This window comes from Lithobates pipiens, unplaced genomic scaffold, assembly GCF_037356315.1.
Source record: "Lithobates pipiens isolate NorthernLeopardFrog02 unplaced genomic scaffold, aLitPip1_a1.2 Scaffold_18, whole genome shotgun sequence".
Classification (NCBI taxonomy): Eukaryota; Metazoa; Chordata; class Amphibia; order Anura; family Ranidae; genus Lithobates; species Lithobates pipiens.
Window position 1 is genome coordinate 620,279,000 of NW_027507758.1, and position 18,501 is coordinate 620,297,500.

Sequence of the window (18,501 nt, forward strand, 5' to 3'; positions counted from 1 at the left end):
TGCGCTATAAACAAAAATAGAGTGACAATTTTGAAAAAAATGCAATATTTTTAACTTTTTGCTATAATAAATATCTCCCAAAAATATATAAAAAAAACAAATTTTTTCCTCAGTTTAGGCCGATACATATTCTTCTACATATTTTTGGTATAAAAAAAAATCGCAATTAGCGATTATTGATTGGTTTGCGCAAAAGTTATAGCGTTTACAAAATAGGGGATCGTTTTATAGCATTTTAATAAATTTTTTTTTTTTACTAGTAATGGTGGCAATCAGCGATTTTTATTGTGACTACGACATTATGGCGGACATATCGGCCATTTTTGACACATTTTTGGTACCATTGTCATTTATACAGCAATCAGTGCTATTTAAATGCACTGATTCCTGTGTAAATGACACTGGCAGTGAAGGAGTTAACCGCTAGGGGGCAGTGTAGGTGTTATGTTTGACGTTATTATTATTGTTGGAGGCGTGGCCTGGCATGTGACGTCACTGATAGTCTTTCCCTATAAAAGGGAAGAGATGATCGGTGACAGCCACAGTAGGAAGCACGGGGAGAGGTTTGTTTACACAGACCTCTCCTCGTTCTTCAGGTCTGTGACCTGATCGTGGGACACCAGCGGCGATCGGGTCCGCTGGTCCCGCGGCCATGGTCACGGAGCTCAGGACCGGGTTGGGAGCGCACCGCTGGCGGCGTGCTCCCAACCCACGGCTGGGCACTTAAAAAGCAACGTACAGGTACGTGCTTGTGCCCGGCCGTGCCATTCTGCCGACGTACATCGGCGTGAGGCGGTCCTTAAGTGGTTATACATGGTGATGGAGATCATATCCCCCCCTTATGTATTAATACATGGTGATCACAACCCCCCCTTATGTATTTATGCATGGAGATCATATCCCCCTTATGTATTTATACATATACTGTAGATTATATCCCCCCTTATGTATTTAAATAACATTATATAGTTACATAGTGGGTAAGGCTGAAAAAGTCCATCTAGTTCAACCTGTGTGGGTGTGTGTGAATGTGTTTATTTCAATAGTAGAATTCATATCCCGTATGTTGTGATCATTAAGATGCCATCTAATAGTGTTTTTTATTTTTTAAACTATAGATACTCCCTGCTAATACCACTGCTTGTGGAAGAGAATTCCACATCCTTACTGCTCTAACAGTAAAGAACCCCCTACGGTGATTATGGGTAAACCAGTTTTCTTTCAATTTCAATTTGATGGCTGCATGTCTTTTTAAACTTCCTGTCACTGAAAAGTTTTTTCCCTATGCTAGGGTCACCAGTGAGATATTTGTGGATCGCTATCATATCCCCTCTCAAAAGTCTCCTCTCCAGAGACAATAAATTCAATGCTTGTAGTCTTTCCCCATAGCTGAGGTCCTCCCAATCCCTTTATTAGTTTTGGTTGCCCTTCTCTTTTCAGTTCCACCACATTCTTCTTGAGGACTGGTGCCCAGAACTGGACAGCATACTTAAGATGGGGCCGGACCAGAGTCTTGTAGAGTGGAAGAACTATCATTTTATCCCATGAGTAATTCCCCCTTTTGATGCATGCTAATATTCTGTTGGCTTTGCTTGCAGCTGCTTATTATTGCATGCCATTGCTAAACCTGTCATCTACTAGGACCCCCGGATCTTTTGCTATCCTGGATTCCCCCTGAGATTCTCCCCCTAGCGAGTAACTTACATTTGTATTTTTGGCACACAAACGCATCATCTTACATTTTTCAACATTAAATCTCTTTTGCCATGTAGTTGCCCACCCCATTATTTTATTTAGGTCTCCCTGTAAGGTTTCCACATCCAGCACAGAAGATACTGCCCTGCTCAGCTTTGTATCGTCCGCAGATATTGAGATTGAGTTATTTATCCCATCCCCTATATCAATAATGAATAAATGAAAAAGAATTGGCCCCAGGACAGATCCCTGGTGACCCTACTTACCACACAATCATTCCAAATACTCGCCATTTATCACCACCCTTTGGACATGCCCTTGAAACAAGTTTTCAATCCAGGTACATACCCTATGGTCCATGCCAAAAGACCTCAGTTTGTAAACGTGTGTGGGGGGCTGTATCAAATGCCTTTGCAAAATCCAGATACACCACATCCACCGGCCTTCCTTTATCTAAATGACAGCTCACTTCCTCATAGAATGATAATAGATTGGTCTGGCAGGAGTAATCCTTCATGAATCCATGCTGATCACTACTGATACTGTTTTAATCAGCAAAATCTTGGATATGGTCCCTTATCATTCCTTCCATCAGATTACATACTATTGATGTAAGGCTGACTGGCCTGTAGTTTCCAGGTATATATTTCTGCCCTTTTTTAAATATTTGTACCGCATTTGCTTTTCTTCAATCAGCTGGTACCCTGCCAGTCAGTACACAGCCAGACCATTGTTCCTAATAGACATGTGCATTCGTTTTCGTCCGAATGCATTTTCGTCCGAATTTCAGCTATTTTCGTTTTCGTTTTGACAAACGATAACGAAAGCACAAAATCCGAAAAACGAAAGATCCGACATAAATAAATGCTTTATTTTCGTTTTCATTGTTACAACAGTTCGATATAGAATAGGAGATTCGACATGACTCTGACAACAATCTGTCTATAGAACCTGTGGTCGAATGTGCCTAACCTTACCTCTATTAGTCCAAGATTATATAGAGAAAATATTCGACAGAGAAAAAAGATTTGACAGAGAGAAAAGATTCTGCAAGTTACTGTCCTAAAAAGTGTTTGGGGACCCGGGTCCTGCCCCAGGGGACATGTATCAATGCAAAAAAAAGTTTTAAAAACGGCCGTTTTTTCGGGAGCAGTGATTTTAATAATGATTAAAGTGAAACAATAAAAGTGTAATATTCCTTTAAATTTCGTAGGGGGGGGGGGTTGTCTATAGTATGCCTGTGAAGGGGCGCATGTTTCCCGTGCTTAGAATTGTCCCTGCACAAAGTGTCATTTATGCAGGAAAAAAAGTCCTTTAAAATCACTCGCAGCTATAATGAATTGTCGGCTCCGTAATACAGAGAACACTCATTGAAAGTCATTGATAAAAAAATAAATAAATAAATAAATAAAAAAGCGTGGGGGTCCCCCAAATTCAATTACCAGGCCCTTCAGGTCTGGTATGGATATTAAGGGGAACCCTGCCTCAAATTTAAGAAAAAATTTGACGTGGGGTTCCCCCTAAATATCCATAACCAGACCCTTCAGGTCTGGTATGGATATTAAGGGGAACCCCGCATCAAATTTTAAAAAAAATTGACGTGGGGTTCCCCCTAAAAATCCATACCAGACCCTTTATCCGAGCACGCAACCTGGCAGGCCGCAGGAAAAGAGGGGGGGATGAGAGAGCGGCCCCCCCTCCCTCCTGAACCGTACCAGGCCACATGCCCTCAACATTGGGAGGATGCTTTGGGGGTCCGTGACCCCTCAAAGCACCTTGTCCCCATGTTGATGAGGACAAGGGCCTCATCTCCACAACCCTGGCCGGTGGTTGTGGAGGTCTGCGGGCGGGGGGCTTATCAGAATCTGGAAGCCCCCTTTAACAAGGGGACCCCCAGATCCCGGCCCCCCCCCCTGTTTGAAATGGTAAGGGGGTACAAAAGTACCCCTACCATTTCACAAAGAAAGTGTAAAAAATGGTTAAATAAAACACACACTTTTGAAAAATTCCTTTATTAAAAATAAAAAAATAAAAAAAAGATTCCAGCGGCGGTAATCCACTCTTGCTATCCAGCGACGGACGGTCATCTCTCCAGCGATGTCTCATGTCATCCAGCGCAGCGAATCCTTCGTCCTTCTTCTGTCTCCGTGGAGGAGACACTGCAAGGATTCCGGCGGCTGACGTTTCTTAAATACGGAGGGCGGGGCCACCCGTCACCTGACCCCGCCCCCCTCTGACGCAAGGGGAAACCCGGGGTTCCCTGTGACGTATGGGTGACCCGCCCCCCTCTGATGTAACACAGGCAGGTTTCCGTTACATCAGAGGGGGGCGGGGTCGCCCATACGTCACGGGGAACCCCGGGTTTCCCCTTGCGTCAGAGGGGGGCGGGGTCAGGTGACGGGTGGCCCCGCCCTCCGTATTTAAGAAACGTCAGCCGCCGGAATCCTTGCAGTGTCTCCTCCACGGAGACAGAAGAAGGACGAAGGATTCGCTGGAGAGATGACCGTCCGTCGCTGGATAGCAAGAGTGGATTACCGCCGCTGGAATCTTTTTTTTATTTTTTTATTTTTAATAAAGGAATTTTTCAAAAGTGTGTTTGTTTTATTTAACCATTTTTTACACTTTCTTTGTGAAATGGTAGGGGTACTTTTGTACCCCCTTACCATTTCAAACAGGGGGGGGCGGGATCTGGGGGTCCCCTTGTTAAAGGGGGCTTCCAGATTCTGATAAGCCCCCCGCCCGCAGACCTCCACAACCACCGGCCAGGGTTGTGGAGATGAGGCCCTTGTCCTCATCAACATGGGGACAAGGTGCTTTGAGGGGTCACGGACCCCCAAAGCATCCTCCCAATGTTGAGGGCATGTGGCCTGGTACGGTTCAGGAGGGAGGGGGGGCCGCTCTCTCGTCCCCCCCTCTTTTCCTGCGGCCTGCCAGGTTGCGTGCTCGGATAAAGGGTCTGGTATGGATGTTTAGGGGGAACCCCACGTCAATTTTTTTTAAAATTTGAGGCAGGGTTCCCCTTAATATCCATACCAGACCTGAAGGGCCTGGTAATTGAATTTGGGGGACCCCCACGCTTTTTTTTTAATTTATTTTTTTATTTTTTTATCAATGACTTTCAATGAGTGTTCTCTGTATTACGGAGCCGACAATTCATAATAGCTGCGAGTGATTTTAAAGGACTTTTTTTCCTGCATAAATGACACTTTGTGCAGGGACAATTCTAAGCACGGGAAACATGCGCCCCTTCACAGGCACACTATAGACAACCCCCCCCCCCTACGAAATTTAAAGGAATATTACACTTTTATTGTTTCACTTTAATCATTATTAAAATAACTGCTCCCGAAAAAATGGCCGTTTTTAAAACTTTTTTTTGCATTGATACATGTCCCCTGGGGCAGGACCTGGGTCCCCAAACACTTTTTAGGACAGTAACTTGCAAATTAGCCTTTAAAATTAGCACTTTAGATTTTGAACGTTGGAGTCCCATAGACTTTAATAGGGTTCTAAAGTATGCTATATAGTTAGCTCCGTCGAATCTTCTTTATACATTCGACAGACACCATAAGCCTTCCAAGACAGATTCGACCGTAATTCATGTGGATTTTCGGACGAATGCAATTTTTGAACGAAAAACGAAATAAATAAAAACGAATTTCGGGAGTAACTAAATAAATTAAGCTTTCGGACGAAAACGAAATTCCGAAACGAAATATTTTACTCTGCACATGTCTAGTTCCTAATTGGTATGGACAATCGCCTGACTGAGTTCCTTGGGGACCATCGGGTGTAAGCTATCTGGTCCTGGTTACTTATTTATGCTAAGTAATTTCAAGTCTATTTCTGATTCTATCTTCTGTTAGCCATGAGGGTGCATTCTGTGACGTGTTATTAACATTATAGTCTTGGTTTCAATACCCCCATTTTTCCTTCGTGAAAACTGAGGAGAAGAATGCATTCAAAACTTTTGCCTTCTCTTTGTCTTTTGTAACCAAATTGCTGTCATCATCCTTTATGGGGCCAATATGCTTTGGCCTCTCTTCCTTTACTTTAATGTATTGAAAAAAATTCTTAGGATTTTTCTTAGTCTCCTCCGCTATCTGTTTTTCGTGTTCTATCTTAGCGGCCCTGATTACATTCCTTGTATTGTTGGAATACTGACAATGACCCCCCAACCTTGTATTATTTGAAGGTCTTTTCTTTTGCTTTTATGTGCATTTTTACGTTAGAGTTCAGCCACCCAGGTTTGATGTTAGCTCTTTTATACGTATTGCCCATTGGAATGCATTGGCTAATACCTTTATTTAGTATGCTCTTGAAGCACTTACATTTTTCCTCAGTGTTCTTTGTTCCTAGGATTTTATCCCATTTAATATGTGGCATAGAGCGCAGCTTAGGGAAGTTTGCTCTTTTGAAATGCAGTGTATTAGTACTCCCTTTGTGCTTCTTATTTCTGTGGTTTATACTGAATTTAATCAACCTGTGTTCAATGTTTCCTAAGTTGCCCCATATTTCCACATCCGCATGTTGTTTGTAATCAGTAATGCATTGTCTCTTGTTGGCGCATTCACCAACTGACCCATGAAATTATCCTGCAAGACATTTAGGAAATGGCGAGCCTTAGATGAGTTTCCAACTTATAAGCTGGCCACAATGCACTGTTTAAATGGGCAACTGTGTGGCAAATAAGGATAATGTTAATACATTTAAAGTTCAGCACATGGGGGCTAGAAACATTTATACATAATATGAGTCCCTCGTGCAACATCACCAGCTTGAGATGGGGCTCAAGTAAGTATTAGGGGGTGAGGGGGGCTGCTGTGCACAGAAAGTTTTTATCTTAATGCATTATGATAAAAAAAAAAACTTTCTGCCTTTACAACCACTTTAATAATAGCATGCAATGTCAATCTGCAGTTTCTAAAGTGAGCAAAATCCTTTCTTGTCCCCAGAGAGACATCATCTGTACAAATCATTAGTAAGACCTCATCTGGAATATGCAGTTCGGTTTTTGGCTCCAGTTCTGCAAAAAGGATATTGGGGAACTGGAGAAAGTGCAGAGAAGGGCAACCAAACTGATAAGAGGCATGGAGGAGCTCAGCTATGAGGAAAGATTAGAGGAACTGAATTTATTCTCTCTTGAGAATAGGAAATTAAGGAGGGATATAATCACCATGTATAAATACATAAGAGGGGATATGATCAACATGTAGAAAATAAATAAGGGGGATATGAGCACCATGTATAAATTCACAAGGGGGATATGATCTCCATGTATAAATACATAAGGGGGGATATGATCTCCTTGTATAAATATCTAAGGGGGGATATGATCACCATGTATAAATACATAACGGGGAGGGGGGGTATCAGTATGTATAAATTCACTAAGGGGATATGATCACGAGGCTGGATAAGCTTTATTTTACAAAACTCTATATGATTTAAAACATGTTAAAGATTAAATGTTGCAACACTGAACCTTGAAGTACACCACTATTAACATTGAACCTTGGGGTACACCACTATTAACACTGAACCTTGGGGTACACCACTAATTACACTGATCCTTGGGTTACATGACTAATAACACCAAACCTCGGGGATACCGCTGGCAAAACTGAACCTTGGAGTATATCACTAATAATACTGAGCCTTGGGGTACACCACTAATAATGCTAATCCTTGGAGTACACCACTAATAATGCTAATCCTTGGGGTACACCACTAATACTCAACCTTTGGGTATACCACTAATAACACATTGAACCATGGGGTGCACCACTAATAACACTGTTTCTTGGGGTACATTACTAATAACATTGATCCTTGGGGTACATTACTAATAACACTGATCCTTGGAGTACACCTCTAATAACACTGAACCTTGGGGTACACCACTAATTACACTGATCCTTGGGTTACATGACTAATAACACCAAACCTCGGGGCATACCACTGGCAAAACTGAACCTTGGAGTATATCACTAATAATACTGAGCCTTGGGGTACACCACTAATAATGCTAATCCTTGGGGTACACCACTAATAATGCTAATCCTTGGGGTACACCACTAATAACACTGAACCTTGGGGTACACCACTATTAACTGATACGTGGGATACACCACTAATAAGACTGAACCTTGGGGTACACCACTAATATCACTGATCCATGGGATACACCACTAATAAGACTGAACCTAGGGGTACACCACTAATAACACTCCGTGGGGCACACCAATAATAACACTAATGCAAAAGACCCCTTAGTGGCCATTTTGAGCCTGATCATCATAGTGGAAAGGCCATGCAATGCATTATGCTTTAAAAAAAAAGTTTTCCACAGCAAATCTGTGGGGAAGTTTGCCAGGATCAGGATTCTCAAAACCTGTAGATTAAAAGCTCAAACCCATGGTAGTGGTGAACCTGTATCTTATCTCTAGTAGACATCTTGTATACAGTATATAGACAGAGCAAGCCCTTGTTCACACTATGAAATGTTTCTTGGAGCTGCAGTTCCTCTGAGCTCCACAAGGTGGTGATCTCACTCCTACCCAAACAGTAAGTCTCTATGGAAGACAGACAAGAAGTGATGTCAGGTATAAATAAGACATTTCGGGTGAGAGGTGAGTCGGGAGGAAGTAGAGAGGAGACATTGCTGGAAGTGGCAGTAGAGGAGGTAATAAGATCTTATTTTCTATTTACACCCAGTAACCCCCCCCTGTCATGTTCCGTCCTCTTCCTCCATAGTCACTGTGATGTCATTTATCTCCAGCAGATGATGATACACACATATATAGTGTGGAAACCTAGATTAACCCCTTCAGGGGCAGAACATTTCCCCCACTTATGGGGTCGAAACATTCTCTTCATTTTGTGATGTGTCGCCTTCTTGCCTTAGCCGTCTCTTGTAACGAGGGATGAGATTCGGATTCAGGTTGGACTGAAATTCGACCCCAATTTCCAGGATTTGAATCTTGGGTGAATTTGTGGTCTCCTGAAGTGGACCTTCACCCAGTTTTTCACTTTTTTTTTATAATTATGTTCTCGCAGAACCCCTTTGACAGAATCATAGCCTATTTTTGTATATATATATATATATATATATATATATATATATATATAATGTATATATTTTGTGTAGCCATCTCGGACTTCCACAGTCTTCACCTAGGTGGTAATGATGTAGTCCCGGCCACCCACGGCCTCTTGTGATATCACGTCGCAGCACCCAGGGGGCTTTGGGACTATTTATACTGCACTGCACGTGTGCGCAGTTCATGATATGGGGGGGGGGGAGAAACTGCAAGTACAGCTGACCCTCCTGAAGATGTCAGAAAGGAAGATAGCAGTGCAGGAAGAGGTGTGCTCTGCGGGAAGGGCAGATTACAGCAGGGCAGCACTAGATTCAACGGGTGAATAAGCATGCTATTTCAGTTTGATGCAATAGACAAGGTAAATGGGGATTAAGATTAAAATGAACCCCAGGAGGGGATGATATTTTGCTTTCGGTGCCCTACAGACAGGAAGGTGAGTGGAAGCAAAATGTACCGTAGTTTGTCGCCATTCCACGGGCGTGCTCAATTTTAGAGCGTGACATGTTTGGTATCTGTTTGGCATACCAAAAAAATGGGTAATATATTTTGTTTGTGTGTACTAAGATTCATTAAAATGTATTTTTTCCCAAAGATTTGCATTTGAAAAATCACTGCGCAAATACCACGTGACATAAACATTCTGCAAAACCCACCATTTTATTATCTAGGGCCTCTGCTTTAAAAAAAATATATAATGTTGTGGGGGTTCCAAGTAATTTTCTAGTGAAAGATTAAAAAATGCATAGAATTGGCCTGGGTGGCATTTTTAATAAAGAGACACTTTTCAGTCCAAGGATCCAGTACTGTCCTCACCTGGGCCGGCTCTTTACCAGTCTTGGGGTCCCCGACGCCACCATGTTGACTGTGAAAAGCTGGCTGTGACTTAATGCAGCTCACATGTGTGACCTGCGATGTGCCCTGTGAATGGTCTTGCAGCCTCCTGGGACCTGTGGCATGTTCCAAGAAGTTGCAGGGAGGAAGAACTTCTGCTTGGATCGCCTAGATGAATCAATCTGTCTTTCTCTCTCTCTCTCTTTCTCTCTTTCTCTCTTTATTTCTTTCTCTCTTTCCTTCTCTCTTTCTCTCCCTCCCCAAAGGGGAGAGCCCCCAGTACAGGGGTCTCCTATACAGATGACTGGACTCTGCTCAAAGGCTTCACAGTATTTATAGGTTTCTTCCCCACCTGCAGGTACAGGGAACAGAGCCACAGTCTGTGAAGCACTGCACAACCTCCTAACTCAATTAACCCCCGCTCCTCTGCCTACAGAGGAGTCAAAGTAAATTTGCCTCAAACCCAACAACCTAGGACCATGGTTTTGGTTTTCCAGGGTCTCTTCTCAGGTTTTGGTGGTTAGGACAATTAAAATTGGATCCCTGTCTTTGTGGTCTGGGATTATCGCTATGGACATCCAATTAGTAAGGTACAGATAAAGGGTTTCACATCCAGAAAGGTATAGAGATCAGAGTTCAGAAGGGTAGTGTAATAGGAAGGTTCTGTTCTCCTTCCTGACCCCATGTATAATGCTCTAGCGAGTAAATTAAATCAAGGAGGGGTCTCAAAATCCTGTGGTGCTGTTAGGTCCATCTTACCAGATCTGGCAGCACTTGAACTGTGGTGCCATTGAAGTCAAAGGTACTTTTTGTCTCATATTGTCTCTTTGATTGTATAAAAATGAATGTGGCACAAAAAACGGTCGGACATGGGTACACGTGAGCCAACAACTTTGTGGAAGCTGTCTATCATGATTAGATCTGTTGATGATTTGCCCACAGAATGCTAAAAATTGCTGTTACCATTCTTTGTAGATCTTTGCCAGATGTGACATCTGGGATTACTCTGATCCTGAGATTATTATGATGGTTACTATTTTTTCCATCTTCTAAAAGTGTGTCTGTGATGATTCTAAAGCCCTCAATTCCAGCTTCCAAAGCCATTGGGGAGGATTCCTGTGCTATGACCCTGGGGTGCAATTGTATCATATCTGCACGGGTTTCGGCAAGTTCTTTGTGAACAGCCCCCTCAATGTGTAGCGCAAAGGCCTTCAGAACTGCTTTGAGCTTGGCTTTGGTGGGAAGTAGGCGCATCCGCAGCCTGATGGTAGGCATTTCTTAACTAAGGTCGTGAATCATTGGCTGAAAGGGCTGAGGGATGCAGAGATCTGTATTGTTGCTTCTTCATGCTCTCCTCATCAGCCTCAACCCCCAACAGTCTGCCTTTTAACCCTTTATGTCACTATCCTAAAATTGTACAAACAATATATTGCAGATCATTTTCAGGTATCCATCTACATAGGAACCTGCATAGATCACATGACCACATCAATGAGGATGAAGGAGGATTGGGATTACGTGACTGAGAGGATTCTAAACCTCACCCTGGAGATCATCTACCTGCTGACCGGAGAGGTGAGCAGGATTCTGGGAGGTCACATGACATCACTCTTATCTCTATTAATAAAACACAGACCTGACCAGAGAGGGGAGGAGGATTCTGGGATTTTAACATGATATTCCTATTATTTCCTAAATACAGAGATTTCCTCTTATGAAGTCAGGTGATGATATGACCATAACAGTGCCTCCATGTGACTCCCTAAAGCCTGAGAGACACGACATGCAGAAGATTCTAGAAGTCACCAAGAAGATGATGGAGCTGCTGACAGGAGAGGTGAGCGGTGCTGGGAATTCTGGGACATTATCCAGTAACAGACAAGGGATGTGTCTGGATGGTGACTGTATCATTGTGTGTGTCAGGTTCCTATAAGGTGTCAGGATGTCACTGTCTATTTCTCCATGGAGGAGTGGGAGTATTTAGAAGGACACAAGGATCTCTACAAGGACGTCATAATGGACAATCAGCCGCCCCTCACATCACCGGGTAAGAGGAGACTTTATTGTAAAGGAGAGAGCAGTACGGAGGGTCCACCTAGATCCCCCATCATCTGATAAACACATAGAAACAATGTATTTAGTCAGTGTGTGTGTGTTTCCTACAGATGGATCCAGTAATGGGAGCCCACCAGAGAGATGTCCCCGTCCTCTGTATTCCCGGGATTCCACACAGGAAGATCACACCTTCCCTCACCGTCATTGGGTACTGTAGATGAGGAACAAGACTGCTGGTTGGAAGATAAACAGTGGGGACCCTGAGTGGAGAGTGAACAAGTTTTGCTTTTTGACTGCTGGCGATTGCTGGGTTGCATTTTTAGGTTCTTTTTGGGGCTTTTTCTTAGCTTTTTAACACCTTTTTCTGTCACTTTTTAAACAGCTTTTTTTTTTTTTCTTCCTTCAGCCTACTAATTAGGGGAGTGGTTAATTGGTCACAGGTGCTTGAGGCCTATATAACCTTGTGTAGAACTCATGGTGAGCCTGCTCATCTCTGAGCTTACTGGAACTTAGACCAAGTGGAACTGGACTAAGTGGTGAGTTAAAAAACCAGAGTTAGTGGAACTGGACTAAGTGGGGGAGTTAAAAAACAGAGTTGAAAACAAGAGGTTGTAACAGGGGTCAAGTACCTGTGTAGGGTGAGTGTGTACCTGTGTATTGTAAGTACATGAGTGCTGCGAGGGCATGTGGGCTGTATTGAGTATTAGTGGCAGGTAGTACCTGTGTATTGTGAGTACCTCAGTGTTGTCCGAGTAGTGTGTGTGGATCGTTAGTACTTGTGTGTGTGTGCACGTTGGTCAGTGAGTACCTGTGTATTGTCTTGTTGAGTATTAGTGTCAGGAAGCTAGTTGTTAGGTAATTGGGACATGGTATAATCCCCAATCCTCATTAAATTAATAGGTACGATGCCCGGTGGGTGTTGAGATGAAACTCAGTGTACATCTTGCGGCATGTATGCGTTCCTTGATCATACGATCGAGGGCAAATACTGCTGTGCAAAATGTAAGCACATTGTTTCCCTGGAAGCCCAGGTTCTGAATCTGGGGAAGCAACTGTCAGCACTGAGAAGTCCCTCCATACTAAATGAGAGCCAGGAATGTACACGGCAGGTGCCGGCGGGGGCCAGCACAGAGGTGGGTGGAGACAAAGAGGTGCAGGCACTAGCAAAGAGTAGATGGGTGATAGTCAGGAAGGGTAGCAGTAGAAGTGCCAGGGAGGCCGATCCAATAAGTACGCTCCATTATGTGACATTGGTGAAACCAGTCAGGGACCAGCAATGCTGGAGCTGAGTGACTCTCCTAGCTGCTGGGGGGAAGAACTCCAGTGAGAGTGGGGGGAGGCGAAGGGAATGGAAAGACAGATTCTGGTGGTAGGGGACTCATTTCTTAGAAGGACAGAGAAGGCAATCTGTAACAAAGACCTGAAGCGTCGAACTGTATGTTGTCTACCGGGCGCTCGGGTTCAGCACATCACGGATCTGGTGGACAGATTACTGGGAGGGGCTGGGGAAGACCCGGCTGTCATGGTGCACGTTGGCACCAATGACAAAGTCAGAGGCAGCTGGAGTGTGTTAAAGAACGATTTAAGGGGCTTGGGAGCTAAATTGACAAAAAGGACCTCCAAGGTAGTATTCTCAGGAATAGTACCGGTACATCAAGCCACACCGGAAAGGCAGAGGGAGATTAGAGAAGTAAACAAGTGGCTGAAGAGCTGGTGTACTAAGGAGGGGTTTGGGTTCCTGGAGGACTGGGCCGACATCTCAGTCAATAACCAGTACTATAGAAGGGACGGACTGCATCTAAATGAGGAGGGTGCAGATCAGCTAGGAGTGAAGATGGCCAGAGGTAGAGGGGTCTTTAAACTAGGCGACGGGGTGGAGGGCCCAGAGATAGAGATAGTCAGTGCGGAACATACTCCAGAGGGTAGTATTGGGGGCATTAGTGGTAGGTGGGCCAAAGCACATAAACCCAAGTTAAGTATAGTAACAAGTCCTAGTTGCAATGTCTCGGAACACCCAATAAGAGGATAATGTGCAATAGTAAACTATGTGGCATGTTCACCAATGCCAGAAGCCTGGCGTCCAAGATGGGTGAAGTAGAGATACTGTTGTACGAGGAGGATTCGGATTTTGTGGGAATTTCAGAGACCTGGTTCAACAGCTCTCAAGATTGGCTGGCAACCATTCAAGGGTAAACCCTTTATCGCAGGGATAGAGAGGGTAAAAAAGGGGCAGGGGTATGCCTATATATCAAGAATAATGTACAAGTGAATGTGAGAGATGACATCACTTAGGGTAGAGCTTCAAAGGGATGAAGCTAAAGGGAAAATATTACTGGGAGTATGCTATAGGCCCCCTAACCTGAGGGAAGAGGGGCGGACAAATCTACAATTTGGATTAGCAGCAAGGATGGGAAGTGTTATAATGAGGGATCTTAATTATCCAGACATAGACTGGGCGGAGGGAACCATGAATTCGTCTAAGGCTCGCCAGTTCCTAAATGTCTCGCAGGACAATTTCCCTAATCGTCTTTCAGGACAACCACTATGAGAGATAGACTCCTCCTCTTCCTCTGGAAACACTGCGCCAGCCCATAAATTCTTACTTCCCCTGCCGGACCTCAGTTATTAGTGTTTCCTCCGGCGGGGAGACACTGTGCAAGGAACCAGGCCGATCAGTCGGGGAGGCTGTGGCCGTTTTTTCGTTAAAAAAACCCGGTTGAAAGAAGCAGGGGCTTCGTTTGGAAAAAGCTGGGTTCAAACCGTTCGAAACCAACGTCCGCGTGTCGGACGGGTCGAACGGTTTACTTACCTCACCAGGTACTGCCACCCCTTCCGAGTCGAGCGCGGCTTCAGGTCGTGGGGGACTCCTATCGCGTCTACAGGGACGCAGCTGGCAAGCCGTTCGGAAGATTTCCCTGTACATGGGTACAGTCCGCCCCCTTTTTTTCTTGAACCGAGCGGGCCGAACGACGGGCGACGTCGTATCCGGCGGAAACGAAGGCTTGACCTCGAATACGATCGACTTCCGGTTCCGGGTCGTGGAGCTTATAGGAGGGCCGGGCACAAGCTGGAGATGAGTTCAGAACGTGCACAGGCAGCGTGGAACTCTGTAGTAAGCAGCCACCTGCAGTCATGTCGGAAGCTGAGGCTCAAACGACAGACTCTATCTCCAGCATTCCTAAGGTAAGAGCACCCTGGGGAGGGGTACTCTCTATCTAGGATCCCCCCACCCCAATGTATGGTTCTATCATGGGTGGGGGGGCAGACCCCCTGGGTGGCCAGGGGGGAGGGGAGGCTCAGATCCCTTCGTTTTAAAAAAGGGTCTAGTGCACTCCCAGGGTTGTATCCCGAGCTTTGATTGACTTTGTCTTTTTCTGTTTTTTCTTTTTTCCCTTTTTTAGAAAGCTACGGAAAAAACTAGGTCTACGCATAGCTCTAAAAAGAAGTGTGCCTCCTGTAGGGACATTTTAGGGGAATCTTGGACCAAAGTGTTGTGCAAAGGCTGTATTGACTCCCTCGTTAGGGAAAGGGAATCTGAACAGGAGTCAGGACTAGCAGCTTCAGTCAAGGAGCTCTCGTCCACCTTCTCTTCTTTTAGGTCCCTTTTTGAAAAATTTCAGCTTCCCACGGGTCCATCTCCCCAGGATACAACCCCACCTCTAGCACAGAGTTCTGCTCCAGTCCAACCTGCTAGTACAGGGGGGACAGAGGTTGCAGGCCCTTCAGGGACAGGTAGGGAACTTCCAGACAGTTCCTCTTCCGATTCCCAGGAGGGTTCCGAGGGGGAGGACCAGGACGGGTCCAGGAAAGCCTCCAGATATAAGTTATCCCTTGATGAGGTAGAGGACCTCTTAAAGGCAATTTATGCAACCCTCGGTATCCAGACGGATAAAAAGCCCCTAACCCTGCATGACCAAATGTATTCAGGTTTAGGGGAGCCAAAAAGAAGGGTGTTTCCAGTACACTAAGTTTTAATGGAAACAGTTAAAAAGGAGTGGCAGGATCCGGAGAGAAAACCCTTTTTATCTAGATCCCTCAAAAGAAGGTTCCCATTTTCAGAGGACCCGGCATGCCTTTGGAATAAAAATCCCAAATTGGATGCCGCGTTCTCCCAGGTCTCCAGACACACAGATTTGGCGTTTGAAGACATGGGGGCCTTGGCAGATGTCATGGACAAAAGGATTGACTCTCTGCTTAAAAAGACGTGGGACTCGGCTATCAGCAATTTAAAGCCTGAAATGGCAGTTACAGTTGTGGCTCGCAATTTAGAGCACTGGCTCTCACAGATCCAACAACATATTGAGGCAAACCATTCTGTCATCCTTCCCTACTTTGCTGCGAGGGATCACTTACATAGCTGATGCCTCTGCTGAGTCCGTCCGCATGTCGGGCAGAATGGCAACTCTCGCCAATTCGGCCAGAAGGGCCCTCTGGTTAAAAACATGGCCAGGGCATAATGCCTCCAAGATAAAGCTATGTGGGATACCCCTGACGGGGGACCTCCTTTTTGGCCCAGGGCTAGAGACGGTTCTGGACCGGACAGCGGACAGGAAAAAGTCCTTTCCTCTCAAACGGAAAACCCCCGTACCAACAAAAAAGGGGTTTCGTCCGCAGGGGCGTAGGGAAACCTCTAAACCAGAGGGGAAAAAGAAAACCTGGCCCCAAAAAGGCAGGGGCAGAGGAGGGGCGATTTTTCGCCCTCCTATCCAGCCCCGTAAAACCCAGTGACTTTCCAGCTACAGTGGGAGGAAGACTGGGGGCCTTTCTTCCACAGTGGGAGACAATATCCCCCAATCAATTTATTTTAGGGGTAATAAGAAGGGGGTATCTCTTGGAATTCCTAAGACCACCCCCTCAAAGGCTCCTTGTCACGCATCTACCCAGGTGCATGGTAAAGGCCGAGGCCTTGCTAGAAGCTCTGAGGGAATTGGAGAATCAGGATGTTATTCTCAGGGTCCCAAAAGCAGAAGAGGGAAGGGGGTTTTATTCTCACATCTCCATAGTGAAAAAACCCTCAGGGAAGTTCAGGTTGATTCTGAACTTAAAGCCCCTGAACGCTTCAGTGACATACAAAAGATTCCGCATGGAATCGATCTTTTCAGTAAAGGCGCTTCTGCCCCACAACTGTTTCATGGTATCCCTGGACCTAAGGGACGCGTATTTACACATCCCTATAGCGGAAGCCTCGCAGAGGTTTCTACGCCTTGGCATAGATCTGGGCGGAGAAACAGTACACTTTCAGTTTCAGGCCCTGCCATTCGGGCTATCCTCTGCACCCCGCATTTTTACCAAAGTCCTGGCAGAAGCCATGGCCTTCCTTCGGCTCCAGGGGATATGTATAATTGCCTACCTGGACGACCTGCTTTTATTTGCAGCATCCCCAACACAGTTGGTCAGGGATCTCGATCTAACCAAAGGGGTCCTTACAGACCTGGGGTGGCTTCTGAACTTGGAAAAGTCCAGCCTGATCCCCTCACAACAGATCTCCTATCTAGGTTTCCTGTTGGACTCAACACTGTTGAGAGTTTTTCTACCAAGAGAAAAGGTACAAAAACTGGACAGTGCGGTGGCCTCTCTTCAGAGCAACCAGCTGGTTTCCATAAGGGTTCTGATGTCAGTACTGGGTCTCCTTACATCCACCCTTCCAGCAGTGCAGTGGGCAGGGCTACACTTTCGTCCCCTACAGTCCTTCATCCTAGGGGTGTGGGACCACAGTCAGGAGGCCCTAGACACCCTAGTACATATTCCACACCAGGTAAAGAGATCCCTCTGGTGGTGGAGGAAAGTGACAAATCTGTCGCAAGGTCGTCTGTGGCTCATCCCGATTTCTCGGGTAGTAACCACAGACGCAAGTGGAAAAGGTTGGGGGGCACATTTGGGTTCCCTTCTAGCCCAGGGCACTTGGGGGGACGGCGAGTTGACTCGATCGTCCAACTGGAAAGAATTAAGGGCAGTGGGACTAGCCCTCAAATTCTTCAAAAAAGAGCTCCGGGGTCACCACATTCAGGTGCGGTCGGACAACTCTTCCGTAGTGGCCTATTTGAACAAACAGGGTGGCACGAGAAGCGGAGGCCTGTTGTCTTTAGCGACAGAGATCCTGTCCTGGGCCGAAACCTACACCCTTTCGCTCTCAGCAGTTTTTCTGAGGGGAGAGAAAAACGTGGTAGCAGACTTTCTCAGCCGAAAGAGGCGAGGGCGATTGGGCTCTCAACCAGGAGGTCTTCAATCTCATAATAAAGAGATGGGGGTCTCCGGAGGTGGACCTGTTCGCGTCCAGAAACAATGCAAAAAAACCCTGTTTTTTCTCCCTAAAAAGGGGAGAAGGAGCCTTAGGGGTGGACGCTTTGAGACAGAATTGGCACTTCAGAACTTGCTATGCCTTCCCACCTCCAGCGTTGTTGCCAGCAGTTCTGAGAAAGTTTCAGATGGAAAGCACATCTCTGATTCTGGTGGCTCCACATTGGCCCAAGAGAGCATGGTTCTCAATGCTAAAGCAGTTGGCGGTAGAACCTCCCTTACTCTTGCCCCCTCGGGACGATCTCCTCTCTCAGGGGCCAGTCCTCTGCCCACAGGTACGCCAGTGGAAGTTAGCGGCCTGGCTACTGAGGAGGGTTTATTAAAATCTAAGGGATTTTCACAGAGACTAGTTTCTACCCTCCTGGACAGTAGGAAAAAGGAAACTCGCCAGATCTATGAAAAGGTCTGGTTGCGTTTCAACAAGTGGTGCGCAGAGAACTCTTTCCCAGTACGGAGCTCCTCCGCAGTGTTGGAATTTTTACAATGTGGGGCAGATAAGGGCTTATCCATTAGTACCCTT

At 45.5% G+C, this 18,501-nt stretch overlaps 1 protein-coding gene across 1 annotated transcript in view; it reads left to right on the forward strand.

The window, feature by feature from the left end:
• Nucleotides 1–18,501, forward strand: part of LOC143989463 (uncharacterized) — a 76,547-nt gene that overhangs the window by 47,471 nt on the left and 10,575 nt on the right. Inside the window, exons 2-5 of the mRNA XM_077489594.1 lie at nt 11,065–11,204; nt 11,332–11,466; nt 11,553–11,676; nt 11,795–11,892. Of these exons, the coding sequence (XP_077345720.1) occupies nt 11,109–11,204; nt 11,332–11,466; nt 11,553–11,676; nt 11,795–11,892 (453 nt within the window). The 5' untranslated portion in view covers nt 11,065–11,108. The remainder of the gene's footprint in view (nt 1–11,064; nt 11,205–11,331; nt 11,467–11,552; nt 11,677–11,794; nt 11,893–18,501) is intronic.